Source organism: Cervus elaphus, chromosome 6 (assembly GCF_910594005.1).
Source record: "Cervus elaphus chromosome 6, mCerEla1.1, whole genome shotgun sequence".
Classification (NCBI taxonomy): Eukaryota; Metazoa; Chordata; class Mammalia; order Artiodactyla; family Cervidae; genus Cervus; species Cervus elaphus.
This window is the reverse complement of record NC_057820.1, coordinates 24985582-25011963: the sequence shown is the minus strand read 5'-3', so window position 1 is coordinate 25011963 and position 26382 is coordinate 24985582. Positions and strand designations below refer to the sequence as shown.

At 42.5% G+C, this 26382-nt stretch overlaps 1 protein-coding gene and 1 pseudogene across 1 annotated transcript in view; both read left to right on the top strand.

Moving 5' to 3' along the window:
• FAM47E (family with sequence similarity 47 member E) overlaps positions 1 to 11904 on the top strand; it is a 29182-nt gene extending 17278 nt beyond the window's left edge. Inside the window, exons 6-8 of the mRNA XM_043905842.1 lie at positions 3639 to 3794; positions 9019 to 9096; positions 11519 to 11904. Coding sequence (XP_043761777.1) covers positions 3639 to 3794; positions 9019 to 9096; positions 11519 to 11584 — 300 coding nt within the window. The 3' untranslated portion in view covers positions 11585 to 11904. The remainder of the gene's footprint in view (positions 1 to 3638; positions 3795 to 9018; positions 9097 to 11518) is intronic.
• Positions 11905 to 13711: 1807 nt separating this feature from the next.
• On the top strand, positions 13712 to 16585 carry LOC122696632 (annotated as a pseudogene).
• The last annotated feature ends 9797 nt before the right edge of the window (positions 16586 to 26382 follow it).

Here is a 26382-nt window from a genome sequence, read left to right as displayed (position 1 = left end):
GAATGGCAACTCATTCCAGTATTCTTGCCTGGAGGTTCCCATGGACAGAGGAGCCTGGCAGGCTACAGTCTTGGGGCCGCAAATAGTCAGACACTACAGAGTGACTAACACTTCATACATGTCACACTCTACCAGTGTAGATCTGCTGGCAATGAATTCTCCCAGCTTTTCTAGGTCTGAAGCTATCCTCATTCTGCCTTCATTTTAAAAGGCATTTTTGTGGGTATAGAATTCTAGGTTCAAAAGTTTTTTGTTTGTTTTCAGTACTTTAAAGATGCCCCACTGTCTTCTTTGTTGTGTTGTTTAAATCTTATGTCATTCTTAAACCCACTGAAAAAATAAATAAATAAATAAAGGTGAAAAAAAAAAATTAAAAAAAAATCTTATGTCATTCTTATCTTTGTCACTGATTTTGAGTACTGTGATTATTATACACATTGGTATTTATTTCTTCATGTTTTTTATGCTTGGGGTTTACTAAGCCCCTTTGATCTATGAGTTTATAGTTTTCAATTATTGGGGGAAATTTTGGCCATTACGTGGTCAAATGTTTTTTCCCTCAACCTCCTCCCAGGACTCCAATCACATGTAAATTAGGTTGCATGAAGTTGTCTCATAGATCATGGCTGCTCTGTTCAGTTTTGATTCTCTTTTCTCTCTGTGTTTCTATCGCTTTGTCTTTAAATTCTCTAATTTTTTTCTGCAAAAGATTGAGGGCAAGCGGAGAAAGGAGTGACAGAGGATGAGATGCTTGGATGGCGTCACTGGCTCAATGGACATGAGTTTGAGCAAACTTGGGGAGATTGTGAAGGACAGGGAAGCCTGGTGTGCTGCAGTCCATGGGGTCACAAAGAGTCAGACAGGACATAGTGACTGAAGAGCGACGGACATCTAAGTGGGTAGAGACCAGGAATGCTGCTGAAGCTCTTGCAGTGCATAAGACAACACCTTCCCCCTACCCTCAACAAAGAATTATCCAGCTCAAAATGTCAATAATGCCTAAGTTAAGAGACCTAATTTTAATCGGACAAATGTTTAATGAGCACCGATTGTGTCCTAAGTATTGTTTTAGATGCCAGTCTCAGATGCTTACATTTTAGAAGGTGGGAGGTGAGACAAGCAATCAGAAAAATATTTAGGACTTCCCTGGTGGTCCAGTGGTTAAGAATCCACCTGCTAATGCAGAGGACATGGGTTTGATCCCTGATCCTGGAGTATCCCACATACTGTGAGATAAATAAGGCCATGCATCAAAACTACTGAGTCTACACTTAGAGCCGCAATTTCTGAGCCCGCGAACCTCAACTACTGAAGCCTGAGCATGCCCTAGAGCCCGTGCTCTGAACGAGAGATGCCACTGCAATAAGAAGCCTGCAGACCACTAGTAGAGAGTAACCCCTGCTCGCTGCAACTAGAGAAACCCCACTCACAGCAACAAAGACCCAGCACAGCCACAAAGAAAAAAAGAAAATATTTAGCATATCAAGTGGTAATAACTGCTGTTAAGAAAAATGAGTCAGGGAAAGATGACAAGCAGTATTGTGAGGGGGGTTACAGTTCTTGAACCGGGTAGTCAGGGAAGACACAACTGAATAGATGACCTGAAATAGGTAAGGGGTGAACCATGTGGGTATCTTGGGGAAAAGCATTATGGAGAGGGAACAGTGAATGCAAAGGCACTGGGGAAGCAGTGTCACAGGTGCTCTAGAAACAGCAAAGTGGTCAGGAGGCTTGGAATGGAGATCATAATGCTGAATCCAGCTCTGAGAAGGGATTTCCCGCCCGTGTATTTAGTCCCTTCCTGTCTTCTTCAAGCAGGTGTTTCTGGCTTGACTCTAGAATGGCCCACACATTCCACCTCATAGTTTATAGATATGAGTGACCCCAGGGACTCAGTCCATGGAATTCTCCAGGCAAGAATACTGGAGTGGGTACCCATTCCTTCCTCAGGGGATCTCCCTGACCCAGGGATTGAACCCGAGTCTCCTGCATTGCAGGCAGATTCTTTACCATCTGAGCCACCAGGGAAGCCCGAGAAGAGGGAGGAGCAGGATCTTTGTGTTTCGTATCTCTTAGTCCTGTGCAAACATTAGACCTCCTTTCATGATGAGACAGTGAGTGGGTATTGCATCATAGCCCTGGGCTATGAACTAACAGATGAACACCTGGTGTTGCCAAAATACTGGCTCTCTGTGCACCAATACCAAAAAGAAATATGGAAACAGAGTTTTGGAGGAAAGAGAGTAGCTTTATATCTTTGCCAAGCAAAGAGGGGACATGGGAGGCAAGTACCTCAGAAGCTATGCCCTCCTTCCTGGGGAATAGGGAGAGGTCTTAGAATCAGGACTTGTAGCCAGGGTAGGTGATAAGGATGAAAACAGTGAAGGTTTCATATTTTTCTTTCTTCTGCAAAAATTTCAAAAGGGCCACAGCTGGCATCAGGAAGCTCAGTAACTGGGTCTGTTCTCCTCCAGAGTTATCGACTGGTGACCTTCTTCCTGAAATGAAGACTGCTACAGGGGAGTGTTACAGAGAGTGTGGGGGAGAAAATGGCAGATGCAGGATACAATTCACATAAAGGATACAGTTCACATCAAGTCAGAAAGTGATTAAGGAATTAACTTTGTGAAGGACAAATCTTGTTGCATATTCTACAGATTAGTAACAGTCAAACTGCAATTGCTTAACTTTTATGGACTTGGTTTGCTGTTTCTATGGCTATTAACTCCTTCCTTTGTTTCTCTTGCTTGTTAGTGGGAAAGAAAAGTTTCATTTCTTTTTTTTTTTTAACAACATGAAGACTTTATTTCATAACATTGAAATAGTCAACATTTTACATAACACATGTATTTTTGAGGTATTCACCCATTTTATTGCACAATTCAATGATTTTACGTTTAAAGAATTGTGCAGCCATCACTGCAATCCTATGTTAGGACATTTCCATCAACCCACAGATCTTTCAAGCTCATTTCCAGGAAATCCTCTTTCCTACAGTCTGCTCCAGGCAGATCTACTTTCTTTTCTTTGTATTTGTCCGGAAAAGTTTCTCTTTTTGTTGTAACAGAGTCATGGGAGAAGGAAAGACATGACATCTCTTCTCCCACTCTTTCTCTCTTTCAATTAAAGAGACAAGAGATTGGTGTTGGATAGCATTTGGATCAAAAGTAGTGTACCATTTACAAAACTGAGCACAGAGCTGGACTCATAGGTTAGTAACGTTATTGTTGAAGGTCATTACCCTTCATTGAAATATTTGATTTCTAGCTGTTTTACATAATTCTTTCATTTTTTTCTTCTCAATAACCCTATGGGGTAGATAACTATTATCTCTATTTTACAAATGAAGAATTTGAGTAACTTGTCCATGGACTCATAGCTACTAAGCTGGAGAGGGCGGAATTTGAGCCCAGGTTTGTCTAAACCAAAGGCCATGCTTACCCTACCACATTATTTTCTCAGTCGTAAACTTTTCACGTTTGTAAAATCAAAGCCTGCTGACACTTCATAAAATGCCTTGGAAAGGAGTAAGCATAAATTAAAAATAAATGCTACCACTTTCACAAGTTTAATTTTAGATTTATTGAAATGACAAACCAAACAAACTAATGAAATTGGGAATTATGTTATTTGTACAGAAACCTCATAAACCAAAGTGGGTGAAGATGCGATATGGAGCATGGTATCTGAACCCCAAGTTGTGGAAAAAGCAAAGAGCTGATGAACCTTTGGTTGACCCCAAGGTCTTATGTAAAGCTCAAGATGAGAATTTTGAAAAGGAGCTACAGAAGCAGGTATGTGTGTATGCTGAGACTTGATCATCTGACCTAGTGTAACTGCCTCCTCATATTGAAGTCAGAGTCTCTGGAGTAATTCAGAGGCTTCTGAAAGTCTTATAACTTGCATATTGAATTTGACAATGAGAAAGCAAAGTCATTTTATGAGGAATATGTAATAAGTAAGACTAGCGTCATGGTAGACACGATGTCTCTAAAGATGGGGCAACCACTCCTTGTCCTCCTACTCTTCTTGAGTCCATGGATAAATTGGTTGTTCAAAGGGTGGCGTGACTTGGTAGGACCATCTCAGTTGAGAATGGATATAATGTCATGAGTTCTCTTTGAGTGAAAATGTGAGTTTTTTTTTTTAATCAGCAATGAATGAATGTTAAAATTGTGATTAAAAAAAAACTACTTTTATGCCATTCAGCAGAGTTGCAGGATCTCTCTAAGAGACAAGGGACAAAGGTTAAGCACTGTTTGATGTTACAAAGCAACAAACACATGCAACAAGGATATGTTCTGGTTTTACTGTAGATAAGCCTTGTGCCTGCCCATCTCTTGTGAGCAAGTACCTAATGGAAGAAGATGCTCCCTATAGTCCTGAAATTTTGGAAATTTTGATGCAATATTTATACAGGACTCTGCTGAGAATATTTGTGATCCTCTTCTCTGGATCAGCAGATTCAAAACTTCTCCCAGATAACATTGTGAAAACATTTCAAAAAAGTAAAATGCTATAAAAGCTTGGCTACTCATTCACTCAAAAGTCACTCATCAATTGCCTCCTTTTGCTTGGAAAGCTGAGGCAGAAAGTATTTTATCTTTTCTAGAACTGGGTATGAAATTCTTATTTTCAAATGGGAAACATGACATGAATTTATGAGCCCAAGATGCTTATATATAAGCTTCAAAATAAATAATATTAGGCAGAGTTTCTCATCATACAGTTTTTGGGGCTGCCTATCTAAATTTATGTGGTTTAACACATGACACGCTAGCAAAGTAATGCTCGAAATTCTCCAAGCCAGGCTTTAACAGTTTGTGAACCGAGAACTTCCACATGTGCAAGCTGATTGAGAAAAGGCAGAGGAACCAGAGATCAAATTGCCAACATCCGCTGGATCATAGAAAAAGCAAGAGAGTTCCAGAAAAACATCTACTTCTGCTTTATTGACTGCATCAAAGCCTTTGACTGTGTGGATCACAACAAACTGGAAAATTCTTCAAGAGATGGGAATACCAGACCACCTGGCCTGCCTCCTGAGAAACCTGTATGCAGGTCAAGAAGCAATAGTTAGAGCTGTATATGGAATGACAGACTGGTTCCAAATCAGGAAAGGAGTAGGTCAGGACTGTATATTGTCATCCTTCTTATTTAACTTATATGCACAGTATATCATGCAAAATGCCAGCTGGATGAAGCACAAGCTGGAATCAAGATTGCCAGGAGAAATACCAGTAACCTCAGATATGCAGATGATACCACCCTTATGGCAGAAAGCAAAGAAGAACTAAAGAGCCTCTTGACAAAAGTGAAAGAGGAGAGTGAAAAAGTTGACTTAAAGCCCAACATTCAGAAAACTAAGATCATGGCATCTGAGCCCATCACTTCATGGCAAATAGATGGGGAAACAATGGAAACAGTGACAGACTTTATTTTTTGGGCTCCAAAATCACTGCAGATGGTGACTGAAGCCATAAAATTAAAAGACACTTGCTCCTTGGAAGAAAAGCTATAAGCAACCTAGACAGTGTTTTACAAAGCAGAGATATTACTTTGCTAACAAAGGTCCATCTAGTCAAAGCTATGGTTTTTCCAGTAGTCATGTACGGATGTGAGAGTTGGACTAGAAAGAAAGCTGAGTGCTGAAGAACTGATGCTTTTGACCTGTGGTGTTGGAGAAGACTCTTAAGAGTCCCTTGGACTGCAAGGAGATCCAACCAGTCCATCCTAAAGGAGATCAGTCCTGGGTGTTCATTGGAAGGACTGATGCTGAAGCTGAAACTCCAATACTTTGGCCACTTGATGCAAAGAACTGACTTACTGGAAAAGACCCTGATGCTGGGAAAGACTGAAGGCAGGAGGAGAAGGGAACAGCAGAGGGTGAGATGGTTGGATGACATCACCGACTTGATGGACATGAGTTTGAGCAAGTTTCAGGAGTTGGTGATGGACAGGGAAGTCTGGCATGCTGCAGTCCATGGGGTTGCAAAGAGTTGGACATGACTGAGCGACTGAACTGACTGACTGAACATATGACATAAAACAGTTTCAGCTCACTTGCAAAAAATAACTGAACATCCTCAATGAGTTAAATATTTAAAAATAAAAACAGTTATAAAACTTTTGGTTAAGGTGTCTAGAAGTTCTCTTTTAAGAAACATGTTCTGTTTTTAAAGATTTTTTTGATGTGGACCATTTTTAAAATCTTTATTGAATTTCTTACAATATTGCTTTTGTTTTATGTTTTGGTTTTTTGGCCCCAAGACATGTGGAATCTTAACTCCCTGGCCAGGGATTGAACCCTCACCCCCCTGCATTGAAAAGTGAAGTTTTAACCACTGGACCACCAGGGAAGTCCCGAGAAACATATTCTTAAAGACTTAAATAATTTTACAAAAAGATTTATCTTAATGGTGAAAGCCAGTAAAAACATTTGTCATAACAGTTACAGTCAGCTCATGAAAAAGAAATAATACTTAAATTTTGAAAATGTGGTTTATAGAGCTATTACAGTAAAAGACTGCTTATCAGGCAGTTTAGACACAGGAAGGACTCAAAGCAATGGAATTGTTCTATAATGATTTTTGTAAATCACACTTTTATAATACCTGAAGACTGAATTTCTTGTGTACTTTAAGTGATGCCACTTGGCTATGCACCTCAGTTCACAAGACATGTATGCAATAGTGTGCTGGTTAGGGCCAGTCACCATGAGGGCATGGCTGTCTTGCTGGAAACACGAGTTTTGACTATTCTTGATTGAATTCATTTGGAGAGTGAAATGGCCTTAAAGAACTGAATTACAATGATAGAAACTTCTACATCAAGATTTTAAATTCAAATAAATTGAAGAAAAACCAAATGAATGCATGAATACTCCGAAGACATTGGGACTGCATCAAATCTTTTTTTTTTTTTTTTAAATTATCATGCCCTTTGGAGTTAATTCTAAAATTTGGAGATATATACTGAGTAGGAAAACACTCCCATTTCTTCCTCTACCACTCTCAATTCTGGTCAGCAAATGTGCTGAGGTTTTTTTTCCCCACACCAAGCAGTTTTCTGATTCTCCAACAGCAGCTGGATGTCTTATGATTGTACTCAGTTCTGACACTGCCTACCTGGAGACAGCATCCGATCCCACAGTTTGAAGGCTCAGACCCCAAGACTGCCCCCACTGCAAATGCTAGCCTCAAGTCCAGGTTGTCACCCATGCTTCTGGCTGAGAGGCTATAAATCGAAGGTTCCCATGACCCCCTCCTTGTGTTTAATCGTCTGCAAGAACAGCTCACAGAACTCAGGGAAACAGTTTACTTACAATCTAGTAAGATTACCAGTTTATTATAAAGTTCAGTTCAGTTCAGTTCAGTCGCTCAGTCGTGTCCAACTCTTTGCGACCCCATGAATCACAGCACGCCAGGCCTCCCTGTCCATCACCAACTCCTGGAGTCTACCCAAACCCATGTCCATCAAGTCGGTGATGCCATCCAGCCATCTCATCCTCTGTCGTCCCTTTCTCCTCCTGCCCCCAATCTTTCCCGGCAGTAGGGTCTTTTCCAATGAGTCAGCTCTTCGCATGAGGTGGCCAAAGTATTGGAGTTTCAGCTTCAACATCAGTCCTTCCAATGAACACCCAAGATTGATCTCTTTTAGGATGGACTGGTTGGATCTTCTTAAAGAGGTACTTTCAAAAGCAGCCAAATGGAAGAGATGCACAGGGCAAGGTATGTGGGCAGGACTCAGAGCTCCCTTACCTTCCCCAGGTACCTTCACATCCTTACCAACCTGAAAGCTTGCCAAATCCCCTTCTTTAGATTTGTACAGAGGCTTCATTATACTGGGCTTCCCTGGTGGCTCAGATGGTAAAGAATCTGCCTCCAATGCAGGAGAGCCAGGTTCAGTCAACTGGGTCAGGAAGATCCCTTGGAGGAGGGCATGGCAACCCACTCTAGTATTCTTGCCTGGAGAATTCCATGGACAGAGGAGCCTGTTGAGCTACAGTCCATGAGGTCACAAAGAGTCGAACATGACTGAGCGATTTTAATTGATTACATCACTGGCCGTTCCTGATTAATTCAACTCCAACTCTTCTCCCCTCCCAGGAGGTTGGGGTTGGAGCTGAAAGTGCCAACTCTTTAATTACATGGTTGGTTTCCCCGGCAACCCACCACCATCTTGTAGCTATCTAGGGGGTTTCCAAAAAGACCTCATTAAGATAAACTCTGACATGGCTGAAAGGTGCTTGTTAAGGAAAAACTCACCTCTGTGGCTTTTATTACTTAAGAAATGTCAAGGCTTTTAGGAGCTCTGTGCCAAGAATGGGAAGAAGACCAAATACATATTTCTTATTATAAATCACGGGCTTCCCTGGTGGCTCAGACAGTGAAGAATCCACCTGCAATGCAGAAGACCTGGGTTCGATCCCTGGGTTGGGAAGGTCCCCTGGAGGAGGGCATGGCAACGCACTCCAGTATTCTTGCCTGGAGAATCCTTATGGACAGAGGAGCCTGGTGGGCTACAGTCCATGAGGTCGCAAATAGTTGGACATGACTGAGTGACTAAGCACAGCATAGCACATTATAAATCACAGTATCACCATTATTAATCTCAAATAGAGTCTAGACATCCTAGGTCAATAATTATCTAACTGATAAAATGTGTTGTTTATCCTTAATACAAGAGTAACAAAAAGACCAGGGAAAGGAAAGTTGGGTATCTTTTGAAAACCTTTGTAGTCATCAACTTCTGAACATTATTTATACACATATTCCCACATGAGAAGGAAGTAGTTTATTATTTTTTTTTTCATTTATTTTTATTAGTTGGAGGCTAATTACTTTACAATATTGTAGTGGTTTTTGTCATACATTGACATGAATCAGCCATGGATTTACATGTAAAAGTAGTTTAAAATGAGGTACTTGATAAAGGGCTCAGTGCTTTTAATTAGGACAAGGATGACATTAAGCTTCTGACAGCTGACTGTTTTTTAACCTGTGGACCCTCTTTCAGGAGGAGTTACTTGCGGACCTTCATGGAACTGTTGCCTTTAAGGATTTTATTCTGAGCAGGGGCTACAGGATGCCGAGTGTGAGTAGAGGGTCATTTCGGAGAGACCCGCTTAGGGGCTCACAGTTGCTAATGGGAAAGGGGTCAGTGCCCTGATGAAATACTTCCTTTCCAGGCGCACACCAGGGCTCAGCCCTGGAGAAAGGGTGTGCTTACCCCAGACAGGGGCCCACAGATGGCGTTTGTTGTTTTGCCCTTTTCATTCTGCCTGCTGCTTCCTGTTGACTCACCTTCCTTGGGTTTGGCCTTAATGGGACCAAATGAAAGGGATCTGTGTGCAGGGCGAGAGGCTGCTGCTAAAACACTGAATCCTCCAGGATTTACTGTTAAGTCTCCCTCACTTCCACTTCTAAGGTCAAGGAGCCATGCTGGGGTCAGGACCAAGTGAAGCTGGGTGTCACAGTAGTACTATTGTGCTATATGTGGGCAGGAGGAGAAGAGGGGGAGATGGTAGGATGGCATCACCGACGCAATGGACATGAGTTTGAGCAAGCCCCGGAGATGGTGAAGGACAGGGAAGCCTGGTCTGCTGCAGTCCATGGGGCTGCCAAGAGTCAGACACGACTGAGCGACTGAACAACAGTGCAGGAAGCAGGAGGATGCAGACCAGGCCAAAAGGTCACTTCCTGGGCACCCCTGAGGGCCCTTCTGTCTTTTCCTCCCTTTGTGTTGCCCCCTCCGTGAGCCTGGGCAGCTGGTCCTGCTGCCTCCCATGTGGAGACTCCCCTGGAAGACGACAAGAGTGGGGCGGGAGGCTGGCAGAGCAGACCGTTGAGCAGGAGGGCCGGCAGCCTGGAGCTCTGTCCCCAGACCACTGTCCCCACGGCAGGCAGCCAGGCCGAGCTGGGGCCCGAGTCATGGCTGGTAAGTTCTGGGCGTGTCCAGCGTCCTCCGGGTGCACTCGGCCTGAGGAGTCTTCAGGAGGCCGTGCAGCCAAGATGGCAGACTTTCCTGGAACTAGGATACTGGATTTCTTTTTTCCAAGAGGGGTAGAATGAACAAAAACTTATACTGACTGTCAAATGGTGGAGAAGGAAATGGCAACCCACTCCAGTATTCTTGCCTGGGAAATTCCATAGACAGAGGAACCTGGCGGGCTAGTCGTGGGGTTGAGAAAGAGTCAGACACCTCTGAACGACTAAACAACACCACACTGGCAAATAGGTATTTTGATCAAGCTCAGATATAGACTGATTCAGAGTTAAATCAGGCAATGTGAGGGGAATGTCTAGTGTGTGACATAGACCAATGGGCTAAAAGACTCTGTTACAGAACTAGGAATGAAATCTACCCTTTAGCTCTGAGCATCAACTATAGGCCCATTAGATGTAGTAATGTACTCATACACATTTGTGTATTTATAATAACTGCCTCATTTTCATATACAGCCTACATAAGTGTATTATATGTATAATATATAAAATATGCTTATATATTTTATGTGATTATATAATTGTATAGATGATTATATAATACATGCAAACTTATACTTAGCTTAAATATAATTATGTGTGTGTATATATATATGCAGACATATTAATATATATTCTTGCCAAGGAGATTGTGTGTTTGTGTGTGTGTATATACATATACATATATATATAGTAACTGGGTATCTTGATATTATGATGACTCATAGTTTTTCTGAATATTCTTAGTGGCAAGAGATTTGTTTTTTCATTTTGCTTTGTCTCCTATTCATTTAATCCATTCTGTTGATGAACATTTAATTCAATTTTGGGCAAAAAGAAGCATGCCTGAATCACTGGCTACTCTTTTAGCTGCATCAACTGAAGAGAGATGATGCCCCTGGCTACAGTTGAGTCCCGTGCGAACACCTGCAAGTCCAAACCCTGGAATATTTTCTCCCTTTCTTGTATCTTATATCCTTGATTTTATCAATAACATTTCAACTAAAAGAGAGGAGGAACTCTATTATGGTAAATTATATATATATATAGTCCTTTAGTCGTTACTTGTTTAACTTTATATGTGAGCTTTATTCTCTTTCACTCCCCTAGTTTCTATGTACACTGTGTATATACACATTTATATATGTTACATGAGCATAGGTACTTACACATTCCAGTGTCTGCTTCTGAATTAACTGCTCTGTACATTACTGACAGTTTCATTCCCTCAGCTACACAGAGGTCCAGGCCTTTAATAGCAGAGATGAGCAGTACAAGGCTGTGCTGAGCTGGGCTGAGCTGGACTTAGCCATAAAATGAGTGTGAATTAATCTAGGCATTTCTGATGATATGCAGCTAGCTTCCAAAGTCCACCATGTAGCATGGTCTAGTCATCAACATCAGATGTTGAGTACTATAAAGATATACAGTAGAGTATGAGATTGTGAATTCAGGTATGGTAGTGGTTCTGACCAGACTGTGCAATTTTCACTTGCCAATTTTAGCTTCTCTGATCTTTTCTCTTTTTTTAGTTCCTTGAGAAGATGTATATGAAGAAGGAATGTAAACGTGAGTGTAACCAGAGTCCTATAAAATAACTCAAGCATAGAAGAATCTTGGGAAGATGATTAGACAGTTTTCATTTACTTAGCTATTTCTCTCTTGTTAAACATTAAACAAAATTTATGATGAATGTCCCCCCACAAATGTACAACTTTGACTTGGCAACATCCCTAAAATTTGTAACTAATACTTGTAAACATTTCAGAATGGTCTTCTGTTTCAGGTAATCAATATTTTATATATCTTATCAACTATGAGATCAATATTCATATTTGGCGTTCTAACACTTTTGTAGCATTGTCAATATAACATAGTTATAGCAACTATTTGTAAAAATAAATAAAACCTTTAAAAAGCTGAATTACTTTCTTGCATTTTTTCGGAGTACTATTTTCCTTGCTTTGAATGAATGCCTCCTTTACTTTTTGTTTACAATATAATCTTTCATTTTGAATTCAGCTTACTGAGGATTTTTCCCCATTTTTTGGCATGTTAGTCTTGATAATAAATGTGTACTCATAACATAAGGTCATGGATCATAACGTTTAATGGAAACTCAAGATAACATTTTTAAAATTAAATTTAAAAAACATTTTTTATTAAAAATGTTAATGCTTATGTTAGGAAAATTAGGAAACATAGACTAGCAAAAAAACATTAAAAAATACAAAGAATTTCTGTAGAGTCTGCAATAACCACTCTTTAGTCATTGGAATGCATCTTTCTAGATCTTTCTCTCTAGATAATTTAATCAAAAGGAGTTTATTAAAGGGATATTGGGGAGTTCCCTGGTGATCTAGTGGTGGTTGACTCCACACTTCCAATACAGGGGGCTTGAGTTCGATCCCTGGCTGGGGGTCTTCTGCAAGCCACGTGGTACAGTCAAAAAAATAAAGATGCAAAAAGGATATTGGTTCCCAAGTTTTGTCAGTTACTGTATGTGTCTTCAAATCCAAAATCTCTGGCTAATGGATGACCTTTCATCCTGTGGGACTGTCATGGTCCCATTTCAATAACCTGTAGCTGTGAATGAGTCTTTATGTGTCCAGACATGTTAGGGTGATGGAGTACACGAGAGAAGCAGTGAAGCCATAGTGTCAGCCCATTGCTATGAAATGAGTTTCAGTGTCAACCGGGATACCACAGTGGTGAATAAGCATCAGGAAGTCTGTGAATGTTAGTGTAGGCAGAAGTTTGTTATGCAGGAAAGCAAGTCCAATTCCAGAATTAGTTGCTATTCTAGTAAGGCCATTTTCCCCAGACTCCCTTGATGTTTCAGCGCATCGTACATTCCCACATCGTAGCCCATGGGAGCCACGAAGGGAGAGCTGCTCAGCCTGCAAGCCCAGAGGAGGAGGCATCCAGTTGTACTAGGCAAACTGGGGCAGGATTTTGGCATTCAGTCCCATAATTCTGACTTTCAAGTGTTGAGTGGAGGAGGTGTTGGGGGTGGTCTGGAGAGAATTCACTTACTTCCCTGGACACATTGTTCTTGGCTTTGTTGCATTCAAGCCTAGTTTATATCAGGGACTCAAGTTTGGTTTTCATTGCCAGACAACTATTCCGCAGAAGCTGTAGCTAGATCAACCTTAGTGAATGGAATTCAAGATATTGCATGTGGAGCCTGCATTTCTGCCTCCATGCTTATGACATCTCTGGGCAACATTGGTGCTCCTGGAGAAAGAAGGGGGCTGGCATGCAGAGGCTAGGTTAAACTTTCCCTTAATTATTGAGTGCTTCCTCTGTAGTGGAGTCCTTTGGGTACATATTCACAAAGAACCAAATCCCCTCATACTCTGAATCCATTCTGTGCAATCCCCTGTATACCTCTTCTCCCAAACCTCCTTGTCACCAGCCCTGCATTCATGATCCTTCCAAGTCTCTGGCTTCGAAGCTAAGCCATCAGCTGCTGACCATTAATTGGTGACATATGCTCCTCAGGCCATTTCTCCTTTCAGACAAAGTGGTCAACAGGATGAAACGCTTACATTTCTGTCTGCTCGAAAAGTCCTCTTCTCAGCTATTCTTCAGGGCCACCCTTGAGTTGGGCTAGAGTGTCAAGGCAGTCCACTCGTGGCTGCTGCCATCATATTGTGGAGGCTGTCTGTTTCATTACCCGGACTTAAAGAACATCCCCAGGTGAGGCGTATAGGCTGAGGAAGATGGCAGTGTGGTAGGAGTGGGCACACCGTGTCTTCAATTTCTGGTCAAACCCAGTCCTAAATAGAAAATTGTCACATGATTACAAGAAGCAATATAACTTGATAATTAAATCTGTGGACTTTGGAGCTGGAGAGCCTCAATTCAAACCCAGCTCGCTCCTTATTAACTGTATGACTATGGAGCAAATTGCTTATCCCCTCTCTGCTTCAGTGTTCTCATCTAACGTAGGGATGGTAGCAATAATAACAGTACCATCTCCCAGAATTGGGGTGGGGATTAAAAGGAATGTTAGCAGTAAAGTGCTTAGAGCGGAGCCTGGCACACCATGCGCACGCACTGCATGTTAGCTGACTTTATGGCTTAGGGGATCAGATGACCCCCGGTTGAAGATGAGCACCAGTTGCCTGGTTACCTAAGGTTTCATGATCAGGCTGGTGTACGAGCCGGTGCCAAGCAACAAGCTGAGATTGGTTCTTCTGAAGGAGAGCGGTTCCATGCCCCAGAGCTCACAGCTCAGTTGCAAAGCCCTGGGGCCCCAGCTCTGATTCGCCTTTCTGGCCGTGCCAAAGCTCCATTCAGCAGCTCTCTGTCCCACAGGTGCTTCAAGCATTCTGGCTTTGCTGGATCAGAGGGCAGAGATTTCTGGACCATCTGAAAGCCTGCTCTCACTTCAGGCCACCCTCCAAGCTGGCAGCCTCTCAGATTACTAAAGACATGAGCTGAAACAGCACATCTAAATCCAGCCTCCAAAATCCAAAGAGTAGTGCATGTAGCACACCATTATATGCTGTTTCCAACTCCCAAGTGTAACAGATGTAAATAACCTCAGGAGTGCAGATACTAACAAAGAAGGGGTCAATAGCCAGGAAGCGATCAATTTTTGAGTTTTATTCCATTTGACTTTAATATAATTTATTTTAATTGTAAGTATGTTTAAGTTTTAAAAATTTATTTATTTTTGACTGTGTTGGGTCTTAGTTGCAGCATCTTTGTTGCATCATGCAGAACTTTCATCTTGGCCCATGAGCTCCCTAGTTGTGGCATCTGAGCTTAGTTGCTCTGCCCAATGTGGGAATCTTAGTTCCCTGACCAGGGACGGAACCTGAGTCCCTTGCATTGCAAGGTGGATTCTTAACCACTGGACCACCAGGGCAGTCCCCTTAAGTCTTAATAATGACTGTGTTTAACAACCAGCTCACTAAATTCTTGAAAAGCTAATAATTGGCTTTTGTGAGCTGGGAAAAACTGTCTCTAGCACGTTACTGATGGTAGGATTGAAGTTAGTGGCCGGGGGTGGGGGGAGGGTGTTAGGGGTGAAGAATAAAAAGAATTGTCTACCCCAACCTCCTTCTGGGTTATTTCCACAAAAACATTTTAGGAGTCTTCATGCAACGTGGGAAAAACCTCACCACAGAGGGGAGTAGGGAGAAATTCTCTGACAAGGAAGGCTGCACTCGTTTGGGCCTTTATTGCTGTTCAGTCCCCAAATCGTGTCTGACTCTTTGCAACCCCGTGGACTGCAGCATGCCAGGCTTCCCTGTCCTTCACCATCTCCCAGGGTTTGCTCAAAGCCATGTCCATTGGGTCTACCAAGGAGCAAATGACAAAATGGCATCAGACGTCTGAGAGTTTTACTGGGGTTGGGAGTAGGAGAGCATAGGGAGTCTTTAGATTCTGATGCATGTGTGATTCCCCGTGGAAGGAAAGAGGGAAGGAAAAAGAAGACTTGAGTTGGAGGAATTTTGACTCCAGGACAATTCAAGTAAAGGTTTGGCCAGACCAATGGGGAGACCTCAAGTCAAGGTTGACAAGAGGAGGCGTCTCACATTTTGCTAAAACAGGCTTGCCTTGGTAGGTCTGTATGCTCAGTCACTGGCTGGGAGCAGCCCAAGAGAGCACGACCCTGGTGAGAGGGTAAAAGATCCTGAGGGGTAGCAGCTGGGTCCATCAGTCACTTGTACTCCCTGCAACAGGTGATCCGAGCAACATATTTTCATAGGGTTGGGAGGTGAGAGAAAGTGAAACCATCTAAACATTCCCATATGGTCACAGTTCAGCATTTAGGGTCTCACTGTTTCCCATCAATACTCTGCCTTCACATAAAGAGACTTTGCAAAGCTGTGAATTCAAATGGTATTTAAAAAATTTTTTTTAAATTTGCTTTATGAAGATACAGTTTACATATAATAAAAGTCATCTGTGTTAAGTGTATAATTCTTCTATATTTAACAATATATGAAATCATGTGACCACCACCACCACCATCAAAATGCAGAATATTTCTAACAACATTAATGGTTCCCTCTCACCCCTTTCCTTCAACCCTGATCTCTGTCTTTCTCTGGCTATTAGTAATTCTTTATTGATTTCAGCATCCCAGAATATATAGAGAAATGTGGCTCTTTCGCTCAGGCCCATGGCACCGGCAGGACGGGCAAGTGTCACAGTCTTCATACTGCCAGGAAGCTCCGTAGCCACCGATGAGACGGGAAGTGGCATGATAGACAGTACAAGAAGGCCCATTTGGGCACAGCCCTGGGGGCCAACTCTTTGGTGGTGCTTCTCATGCCAAGGGCATTGTGCTGGAAAAAGTAGGAGTTGAAGCCAAACAGCCAAATTCTGCCATCAGGAAATGTGTCAGGGTTCAGCTAGTCAAGAAAGGCAAAAAAAATCACTCCTTTGGTACCCGATGATGGTTGTTTGAATTTTATTGAGGGAAATGATGAAGTTCTGGTTGCTGGATTTGGTCGCAAAGGTCATGCTGTTGGTGACATTCCTGGAGTCCACTTTAAGGTTGTCAAAGTGGCCAATGTCTCTCTTTTGGCTTTATACAAAGGCAAGAAGGAAAGACCAAGATCATAAATTTTGATGAGGAAAGCACAACAGTAATCAAGTTTCATATACCAAAAAAAAAGAAATGTAAAAACTTGCTCATAAATCATTGCCTGGCTTCATCAGTCTTAGCAACAAATGGTATTTTAATTCAGCAAATTAAAGGATCATTTCTTTTCTTTCAGTTCATCAACTCTAAGACATGAGATTTCTAGAGAAAAATCCCAAGGATGCTCTGATTTGGGGGGATTGTGTCTGTTTCAAAAAAGATCCACAAATTACTTGATACCCTCTCTTCAAAATGCATTGTTTAATTTCTTTTCCCTTGAGTGTGGGCTGTACCTAGCCTTGATTTTAAGGACTAGAATGTGGGAGAAGTGATCAATTGTTGCTTCTGAGACTAAATCATAAAAGACATTGTGGCTTTCTTCTTGTTCTCCCTTGAGTCATTTGTTCTAGGAGAAACCAGCTACCATGTTGTGAGGAAAGGCCCACACAGCAAGGAAATGAAGCCTTTTGCAAATAGCCATCTTGGAAGAGGATCCTCCAACCCCATTAAGCCTTTGGATGAGACTGTAACCCCTTCTGACATCCTGACTGCAACCATCTGAGAGATACCGAGCCAGAATCACCCAGTCAAGAGGTTTCTGAATTTATAACCCATAAAAATGACTCTAATGCTTATTGTTTTAAACCATTAAACTTAGGGATTATTTGTTATGCAGTAATAGATAACTAGCAGATTTTTGTCCCTGGAAGTAGGATGCTACAACAAGAATGTAAAATGTGGAAGGGAGAAGAATTGAGAAACAGGTTGAAGCTAGAAGAATTTTGAAGAAACTGTTAGCAGAAGCCCCACAGACTTTGGGGAGGCTGTGGGTGAAGACTTACAGGAAAATGAGGCAAATATAACTGGAAATTGGGAGAACTGGTCTCCTTTTTCTGCAATGGTGGTTTAATCACCAAGTTGTGTCTGACTCCTTACGACCGCATGGACTGTAGCCCACCAGGTTCCTCTGTCCAAGGAATTTCCCAGGCAAGAATACTGGAGTGGGTTGCCATTTCCTTCTCGAGAGGATCTTCCTGACCCAAGGATCAGACCCGTGTCTCCTGCTTGGCAGGTGGGTTCTCTACCACTGAGCCACCTGGGAAGCCCCTTGTAATGCAATAGCAGGAAGTTTATCCACACTGTTATCTGAAATAACATGGAAAGTAGAATAGCCCCTGATGAACTGGGGATGTAACTAAGGAAATTTTTATACAGAGTGTTGAAGGTATTGCTTGGTCTCTTGCTGCTTATAGTAAAATGCAAGTTAAGCCAAAAGGACAGTTAAAAACAATCAGGACTTCATGGTTTTGAGAACTCCCGGCCTCTCACATGACAACTGGTCTTTAAGAAGTGATTTGTAGCAAAGATTAAACCCGAAAGGACACATAAAGGACACAGCCAGGAAAACATGGTTTAAAGATAAATCCAAGGATGTTATTGTTAAATCCCTTGTTAAGACCTCATAAAGATCAAAGATGACACTTCAGAGGACATTTAGGCAGGCAAAACTCTACTTAAATTTTTAGCATGCCTCACAGTTTTAATCAAACAATGGAGCATCTAAGAAATTGGTGGGTGTTGTTCTTCAGCAGACTCTCAAGGTTGAGAATGACTTATTGTAAAGAGATTTGTGGGTTTGGCTCTTGAATAATGATGTGGATCCAATAAGATTCAAAGGAGACCTGCAAAGTTTTTTGAAGAACTGGATTGGAATAAACACTGCCAGCTTGGACTAAAAGGGGGTTGTGTCTGAAAGGGGATGAGTGTACTTTGCACATGAGAGCAACATACATAATTTGTATCTGAAGGACAGGCTATGCTGGTCTAGATTCTGTCCACAAGTTATTTGATTTTCTTTCCTGCAAAGGAAATTTGGAGGAGTTTAGCTCTCTTCTTGAAGGTGGGCTGTGCTAAGCTGCTTACTTTTGGCTGTGTCATCTCAGTAGTTGCAGTATGTGGGCTCACTAGTTGTGGTTTGCAGGCTTAATTGTCTCTCAGCAAGTGGGATCTTAGTTCCCCAACCAGGGATGGAACCCGTGTCCCCTGCATTGGAAGGCGGGTTCTTAACCACCAGAGAAGTCCCTAGCTGCTAATGAATAAAATGTGTCAGAAGTGGCAAAGTGTGATTTCCAAGACGAGATTATAAAAGGCATTGTTCCTCCTCCCTGCCTTCTCTTGCATCACATGTCATAGGGCCGTTTTTCAACGTCAGCTCAACTGATGTTTTGGACATGATTATTTTTTGTTGTGAGGGGCTGCTTGTGCATTATAGGATGTTTAGCAGCATCTCTGATCTCTACTTACTCAAAAGTCCCCTAAATTGAATTGTTTGGTCAAAGTTTATATACATATGTACATACACATATACACACACACTCAAATTTCCTTATTTATTCTGGTTTTTTTTTTTTTTTCGGTAAGGCTTTGTAAACCCGAATTGCCCTTCAGAAAGTTTGTATCTTTTCCCACTTTCACAAGTTGAATCTGTAGACCTTTTTTTTTATTTTAAAGCATTTTTTGCCAGTATTAGTTTTGTCTTTCAGAACTCTTTGCCAATATAATAATCAAAAATTGGTATCTTGTTTTAATTTTTTTATTATTGGCGAATTTGACCATTTAAGAAACAATTTTGGTCTGTTGTATTTCTTTGTGACTTAGCCCATTTTTTTTCCTGGTGCATGAGCAAAAACATAGGACTTACTTTCTTTTTTGAGCTTTTTATTTTATTGGCATATAGCCAATTAGCAATGTTGTAATAGTTTCAGGTATACAACAGAGCAACTCTTCCATACATATATACGTATTCATCCTCCCCAAATTCTCCTCCCTTCCGGGCTGTCACATAACATTGAGCAGACTTCCTTGTGCTGTATGGTAGGAGGACCTGCTTCCTAGGGCAGGCAGTTCTGCATATTTTGATGAGGAGGGCTGGAGAAGCCCCACTTCCCTCACTACCCCTCCTAGGCAGATGCCCAGTGTACACAATTCTCCCCTTAAAAATTCATTCCTTTAGTTTGTTCTCCCTCTAGATTTTAAAATATCAAGCAAATCCACTGTCGGGTATTGGTGATACATCAACTTTCTTTTTGACACATTTTACCAGATGCCAATACGTAAACAGTGCCATGGCTGGGTGGGACCAGGAGGCAGTCAAAGAATAATACTGAAAGGAGGAAGAAGGCAAGAAATGGGATAATGGTCACTTCAAACTTTGCCCTAATCATAGTTTTGCTTAGGTATATTTTTTTCTAGGGCTTCCCTGGGGGCTCAGATGGTAAAGAATCTGCCTACAAGGCAGGAGACCTGGGTTCAATCCCTGGGTTAGGAAGATCCCCTGGAGGAGGGCATAGCAACCCATTCCAGTATTTTTGCCTGGAGAATCTCCATGGACAGAGGAGCCAGGTGGGCTACAGTCCATGGGATCGCAAAGAGTCAGACACGAGTGAGCAGCTCTCTCTCTCTCTCTCACACACACACACACACACACACACACACACATCCTTTTCTAATCTACCTCTCTCTCTCCCAAGAATATAACTGTTAATTCTTTAAAAGTATTTTTTCAGGACAATCATCTCTTGTATTTTGGTAATACATTCTTGGTGTTTCACTGTTCCTGATATTCATTCATTCAATAAATATATAGTTTGAGGCCTGACTATGTAGGACTTTAGGTACTCTGTAGGACTCTTTAGGGAAAAACCTATATATTCCCTGCTCTCATGAGCCTATTCTCTAGTGTGGGAGACACACCATTAACAAGTAATCAAAGCAGATAACATGGTAAGTGATGGATAACGGTGATCAGTGAGATTCCAGAACTGAAAATAATCAACAGTAGTCCTGCTCGGCTGGTGGTGTAGGCATGGCTTGGGAGGGGGAGGCTGAGGAAGATTCTGATCTATATTTATTTCCTTAACAGTTGGCACCTGGTGGCAGTGAGCATCTTCCATTCCTTACTACAATTATTTGAATTGTTCCCACTTGGGTGGAGGGTCGGCATGTGTGGCATGGCTTGACATGACTGATTAGAAGTAATAGAGAGTGCCTACTAGCTCTTCCTCTTTTTGTGTTCTGGACCCACTACCCTGCTCTGGGAGCCCCCAGTGAAAGTGAAAATGTTAGTAGCTCAGTGGTGTCTTTGCGAGCCTATGGACTGTGGCCTGCCAGGCTCCTCTTGGTAGCCATTTCCTTCGCTAGGGGGTCTTCCCAACCTGGGGATCAAACCTGGGTCTCCTGCAATTGTGGGCAGATTGTTTACCCTCTGAGCCGCCTGGGAAGCCCGGGTGCCCCCCAACACCACACTTAATGGTTTCTGTTTTTCCCTTCCTGATCGCCTCTCTTCCTCTTTAACCCTTCTGAATTAACCTTACTCCTTAGTCTCTTTGCTGCTTGAAGTGATGTCCACACACCAGCAGCACCATTATCAATTGGCAGCTTGTTGCAAAGGCAGAATCCCAGACTTGCTGAATAGGAACCCGCACCTAGCAATACTGCCAGTGCTGTCTCCACTCACTCAGGTTTGAGAAATCCTTGTTCAGAGCTATGCTTCTCGTTGGTCTGTGAAGGCCCTTCCCCAGTTATTTACTTATTTATTCCCCTTTAATCCAAAGCCCATTCCTATCCTTTCACCCAACAGAGATACTCCCTTGAATCTGTTTAAGAACTGGCCTTAACAGATGAACAACAAGGGAACTATACTCAATATCCTGTGATAAACCATGGTGGAAAAGAATATGCATAACTGAATATTTTGCTGTACAACAGAAATTAACACAGCATTGTAAATCAACTACACTTTAATAAAATTAAAAAAAAAAAGAATTGGCCTTAAAACTACACCTTTAAACCTAGAGTGCTATTATAAAAAAAAAGAGTGCTATTATGAGAGCATATATGTATTTGCAATGCACATAAACGTTATTGTACTAGAAACATTATTGCTTCCTACATTTTAGTCACTAATATGTATTTAAGATTTAATTACATTGCTGTATAGATCAAGTTCATTGTCCTAACGACTTCATAGCATTTCATCAGCATCTACCACGTTTTACTTACTATTTGCCCATGATGGGCTGGAGAAGGCCATGGCACACCACTCCAGTACTTTTGCCTGGAAAATCCCATGGACAGAGGAGCCTGGTAAGCTGCAGTCAATGAGGTCGCTAAGAATCGGACACGACTGAGTGACTTCACTTTCACTTTTCACTTTCATGCACTGGAGAAGGAAATGGCAGCCCACTCCAGTGTTCTTGCCTGGAGAATCCCGGGGACGGGGGAGCCTGGTGGGCTGCCATCTATGGGGTCGCAAAGAGTCAGACACGACTGAAGGGACTTAGCAGCAGCAGCAGCAGCCCATGATGGGCAGCTAGGTGGCCTTGAACTTACTATTACCCCAAATAACACATGTGTCCCCTTACAGTCTTGTCCAAAGTTTCTCTGGGCCATACATGCTCAGGAGTGGGATTGCTGGGCCCTGGGGTATACATATATGTAGTTTCACAAAACTCTTCCAGATTGTTCTCCAGATTATTTGTCCCTGTTTACTGTAGCCACCGGGCTTCCCTGGTGGCTCAGCTGGTAAAGAATCTGCTTGCAATGTGGGAGAGCTAGGTTTGATCCCTGGGTTGGGAAGATCCCCTGGAGAAGGAAAAGGCTACCCACTACAGTATTCTGGCCTGGAGAATTCCATGGACTCTATAGTCCATGGGGTCATAAAGAGTTGGACACAACTGAACATCTTTCCCTTTCACTGTCCCATCAGTAGCATCACACCTCTCTAATATTTGCCTTTCTGGGGGATGTAAAATGGTGTAACATCATTGCTTTAATTTGCATTTATCTGACTACTAATACATTTGAGGATTTTTGTGTCTTTTTGCTGATCAGTCGTTTATTCAACCAAAAAGTACCCTGAGTGCCTATTATGTTCCTGGCACCAGGTAAAAGCATCCCTTGTTGATGTTATACTGGATCTCATGCCTTTTTTTGGGATAAGTTTGTATGAGTTCATCATATATATACATATTAATGCCTTGTCAGTTTTAATAACACAAAAACCTGCTCCCCACATGAATCTATCTGCTGTCTTTGTCATAGCATCCTCACTGACCAGATAGCCTTATTTTGATGAGATCAAGAAATTTTTTGACCTCTTCTATTAAGATCCCCTGGGCTTCCCAGGTGGCACTAGTGGTAAAGAATCTGCCTGCCAATGTAGGAGACATAAGAACCTCAAGTTTGATCCCTGGGTCGGGAAGATCCCCTGCAGGAGACAGCATGGCTACCCATTCAAGTATTCTTGCCTGGAGAGTCCATGGACAGAAGAGCCTGGAGGGCTACAGTCCATAGGGTTGCAAAAAATTGGACATGATCGAAGTGACTTAGCACTCAGGCACACACATTAAGATCTCCTGGAGAAGGAAATGGCAATCCACTCCAGTATTCTTGCCTGGAAAATCCCACGGACAGAGGAGCCTAGCAGGCTACATTCCATGGGGCTGCAAAAAGTCAGGCACAACTGAGCAAGCACACACACACACATTATGCAATGTTACAATGACAGTCTCTTGGATTTTGTTCTGTTAGTAGTAGGTTTAGCATTTACATTTAGGACTTCATTCCATCTGGAGTCCACCATTTTATGTGGTACAAAGTAGTAATTAAGTAGAGAATCTAGTAAAGAAAAACTTTATTTTTCTCTACGTAGTGAACTTGTTCTCCTGACACAGGTTTTCCTTTGCTCTCAGGGTTTCATCATTCAACCTAAGAGATCTCAGCCTTGAGTCTATTCTGGGAACCAAGATGAGTCAGAGGTTTGCAAACAGTTGCATTTAGAAAATGTCCCTGTGAAATCTGAAACTGGGCAACTTCAATGTTGACTGCTTTGCAGAAAGGTTTGACTTGTGGTTAATGTTATGTGGAATAGCTGGAGCCAGAGGCTTGATTGCAACGGACAGGTGCTGCTGGTGAGAATGTTTCTCCGACAAGGTGAGGGCTTGCAGAGAGGACTTACAAACCAAGAGCAAGGCTGAAATTTACCGTAAATGTTGGAATACTACCAGGGGGATTGTCAAGTATCACACATCCAAATTTGCACACTCCTAAAATGTAAGCTTTGAAATTTGGACATGATTTAAAAACATTAGGGGGCAATGGAGCTAGAGTTTCAAGCATGAGTCCTGGGAGGTCAAGAACACTGGGTTCAAATCCTGGCTTGGTCGCTTACCAGCTGTTTGACCTTGGGCAGATTATTCCTCTCAGGGATTTAACATGAGATCATCCTTATAAAGCACTTAGCTCAGGGCCAATATGTATTAGGCATTCAGTGAACAAAGACAACAGAAATGTCTATTACATAGCAGACTCTGCATTCTGGGGAATACAAAGAATAAACAAACTCTGACCCCCCAAGTGGAGTATGATCTAACACAGGGATGAGATAAACTACAAAAATAATTATACCATATGAGAAAAGCTAGAAGTTTGCTCTAAGAGCATTACAATATGTAATCAGAGTTCAAAGAAAAGAACGGCATATAAATCTGGGGGCTGGGTCTGGGACTAGGATTAGGGGCTGTGGAAAAGTTTCATGGAAGGACTTGGCTTTGGGGCAATGTCTAGACCAATGAGCTCCTGCAAGAGAGTGCCCATGGGGCTGGAGTATAGATTAACAGTAAGAGCAAGGCCTGTTGGGTTGGGTCATGGAGACCTTGAAGGCTGAAATGGGGTTGGATTTAACCTGGTAGACAGAGAAGACGCTCTGCTCTGAGCTGTGCACTGAGGATTAAACAGGAGCGGATTGCAACCAGAGGGGAGGGAGGTGCGGGAGGATGGTACAGTCTGGACAGGTTAGGTGGGGTCTGAGTGGGGGCATGGGCACTGGGAGGGACAGGTAGGGAGCAACGCAGCAGGCCTGTGATGGAAGAACCCACAGGACTCCCAAGGCAACCTTTTCCCCAGCAGCCACTTCCTTCCTACCAGCTCTCCTTCCCTTAAAACTACACCTAGATTTCCTTTCTCTCATTTAGCTGATAGAGAACCTCACTTATGGCCCCCTTTGTATCTCAAAATGTTTCTTTTGTTCCTTCTTTTCTTTTTTCCTGCCTGTTTCCTCCCCTCCTTTCCTCCGAGGCCACCCCTTCTACTGGTGTTCTTGACCCTGCCTTTCCTCCTCCTCATGGAATCTCCGCCAAGGACTTCCTGTCCTTCATCCTCACATCTTCCTCCAGGTCTCCCCTGGCTCACTCCTGCTTACAAATGTGCCAGGTGTCTCTCAGGCTGAAAGAGCTTCCCTTGGGTCTGGTTCTCTTCTCAAGTGATACTTGAATTTCTCGCCTACCCTAAGCCTCCAGGTTTCTCCAGAGAGGGTTCCCTCCAAGTCAATCTTCAGAGCCTTCACCACCTTCATCCCTCAGCCTTCCAAAGCAAGCCCCCACCTCCGCAAACACTGCAGAGCCACCAAGGACCTCTTTGAGGCCGAATCCAATTGTTTTTTTCTCAGCCAGACTCTATCCACGAGGCTCTGCTGAGTGATAGCCCCCTTTTCCCCACACCACCTTCCCCCACTGTTCTCTGTACCTGACTTCGCAAACAACACTCCTGAACCTCTCTTTTCCTAGCTTTCCCTTCCCACCCTCTTTTATCCCTGCCCTGTAAATAAGGTACTGGGAGTGAGCAATCTTTTCCTGTACAAGTTAAAGGAGAAAAAATTTATATAAATATGTATATGTTATCCACCATCTGGAGTCAGGCCCCAGCTAGGATCCTCCTGCTGTGTGCTCTATGGGCCCATAGAACAAGATTGAGAGCTCAGTTCAGAAGCAAAGGAAAATTGTATTCGTTGATCAGGCATGGGGAGGTAAGGGCTTCTGCTCTGGAGAACAGCTCTCCCTGTGGGCAAGGCAGCTTTATAGGGTCCTGACACTGGGAGCGGAGGGGAGGGGAAGGGACAGAGTTCTCATTAGGCAGGCACAGCGGTGCTGTTTCAGATTGCAGGGCTCACTTGGTGTCTCTGCACCAGCCCTGCCACCATCACGCACAGTGGTTCCGGGCTGTGCACTCTCATCCTATGTATGAGATGTATGCAAGCTCTTTGCCTGTGGCCTTCTATAGGCAAGTGAAGCTAGACTAAGCTAGCTCAAGTTAAAGAAGAGGTTAGACTGTATCACCTAGATTCCATCTTCTTTTTCTTAGGGACTCCAGTGGGGTTTTGCTGGTGACAAGTATATTTATTTTATACAAACTTAAAGATTTATTTATATATATAAAGGATTCCCTGGTGGCTCAGATGGTAAAGAGTTTGCCTGTAAAGCGGGAGACCTGAGTTCGATCCCTGGGTCAGGAAGATCCCCTGGAGAAAGAAACGGCTACCCACTCCAGTATTCTTGCATGAAAAATCCCAAGGATGGAGGAGCCTGGTGGGGCTACAGTCCATAGGGTCACAAAGAGTTGGACACAACTGAGTTTATATATAAATATATATATATATAAAGTTAAATATATAATATATATAAATAACTTTAAAATGTCCATCTATATCTATGTCTATTTATACTCCATGTAATAGAATAATAATCAGTTAGAAAATGGGCACTTCTTTATGGCCCCTAAAACATAACATCAAGACATAATTGCAAATAAGTAGCAATATGGAGGCAGCCTTTCAATCTTTCTTGCAATTATGCTGAGGGCTGAAGTTAGGCTCATTCTTTTGTTTTCCCTCTGGAATATTAATGTCTACCATGATTTAATTGCCACCTCCCTGTGAGGAATTTCCAAAATCTC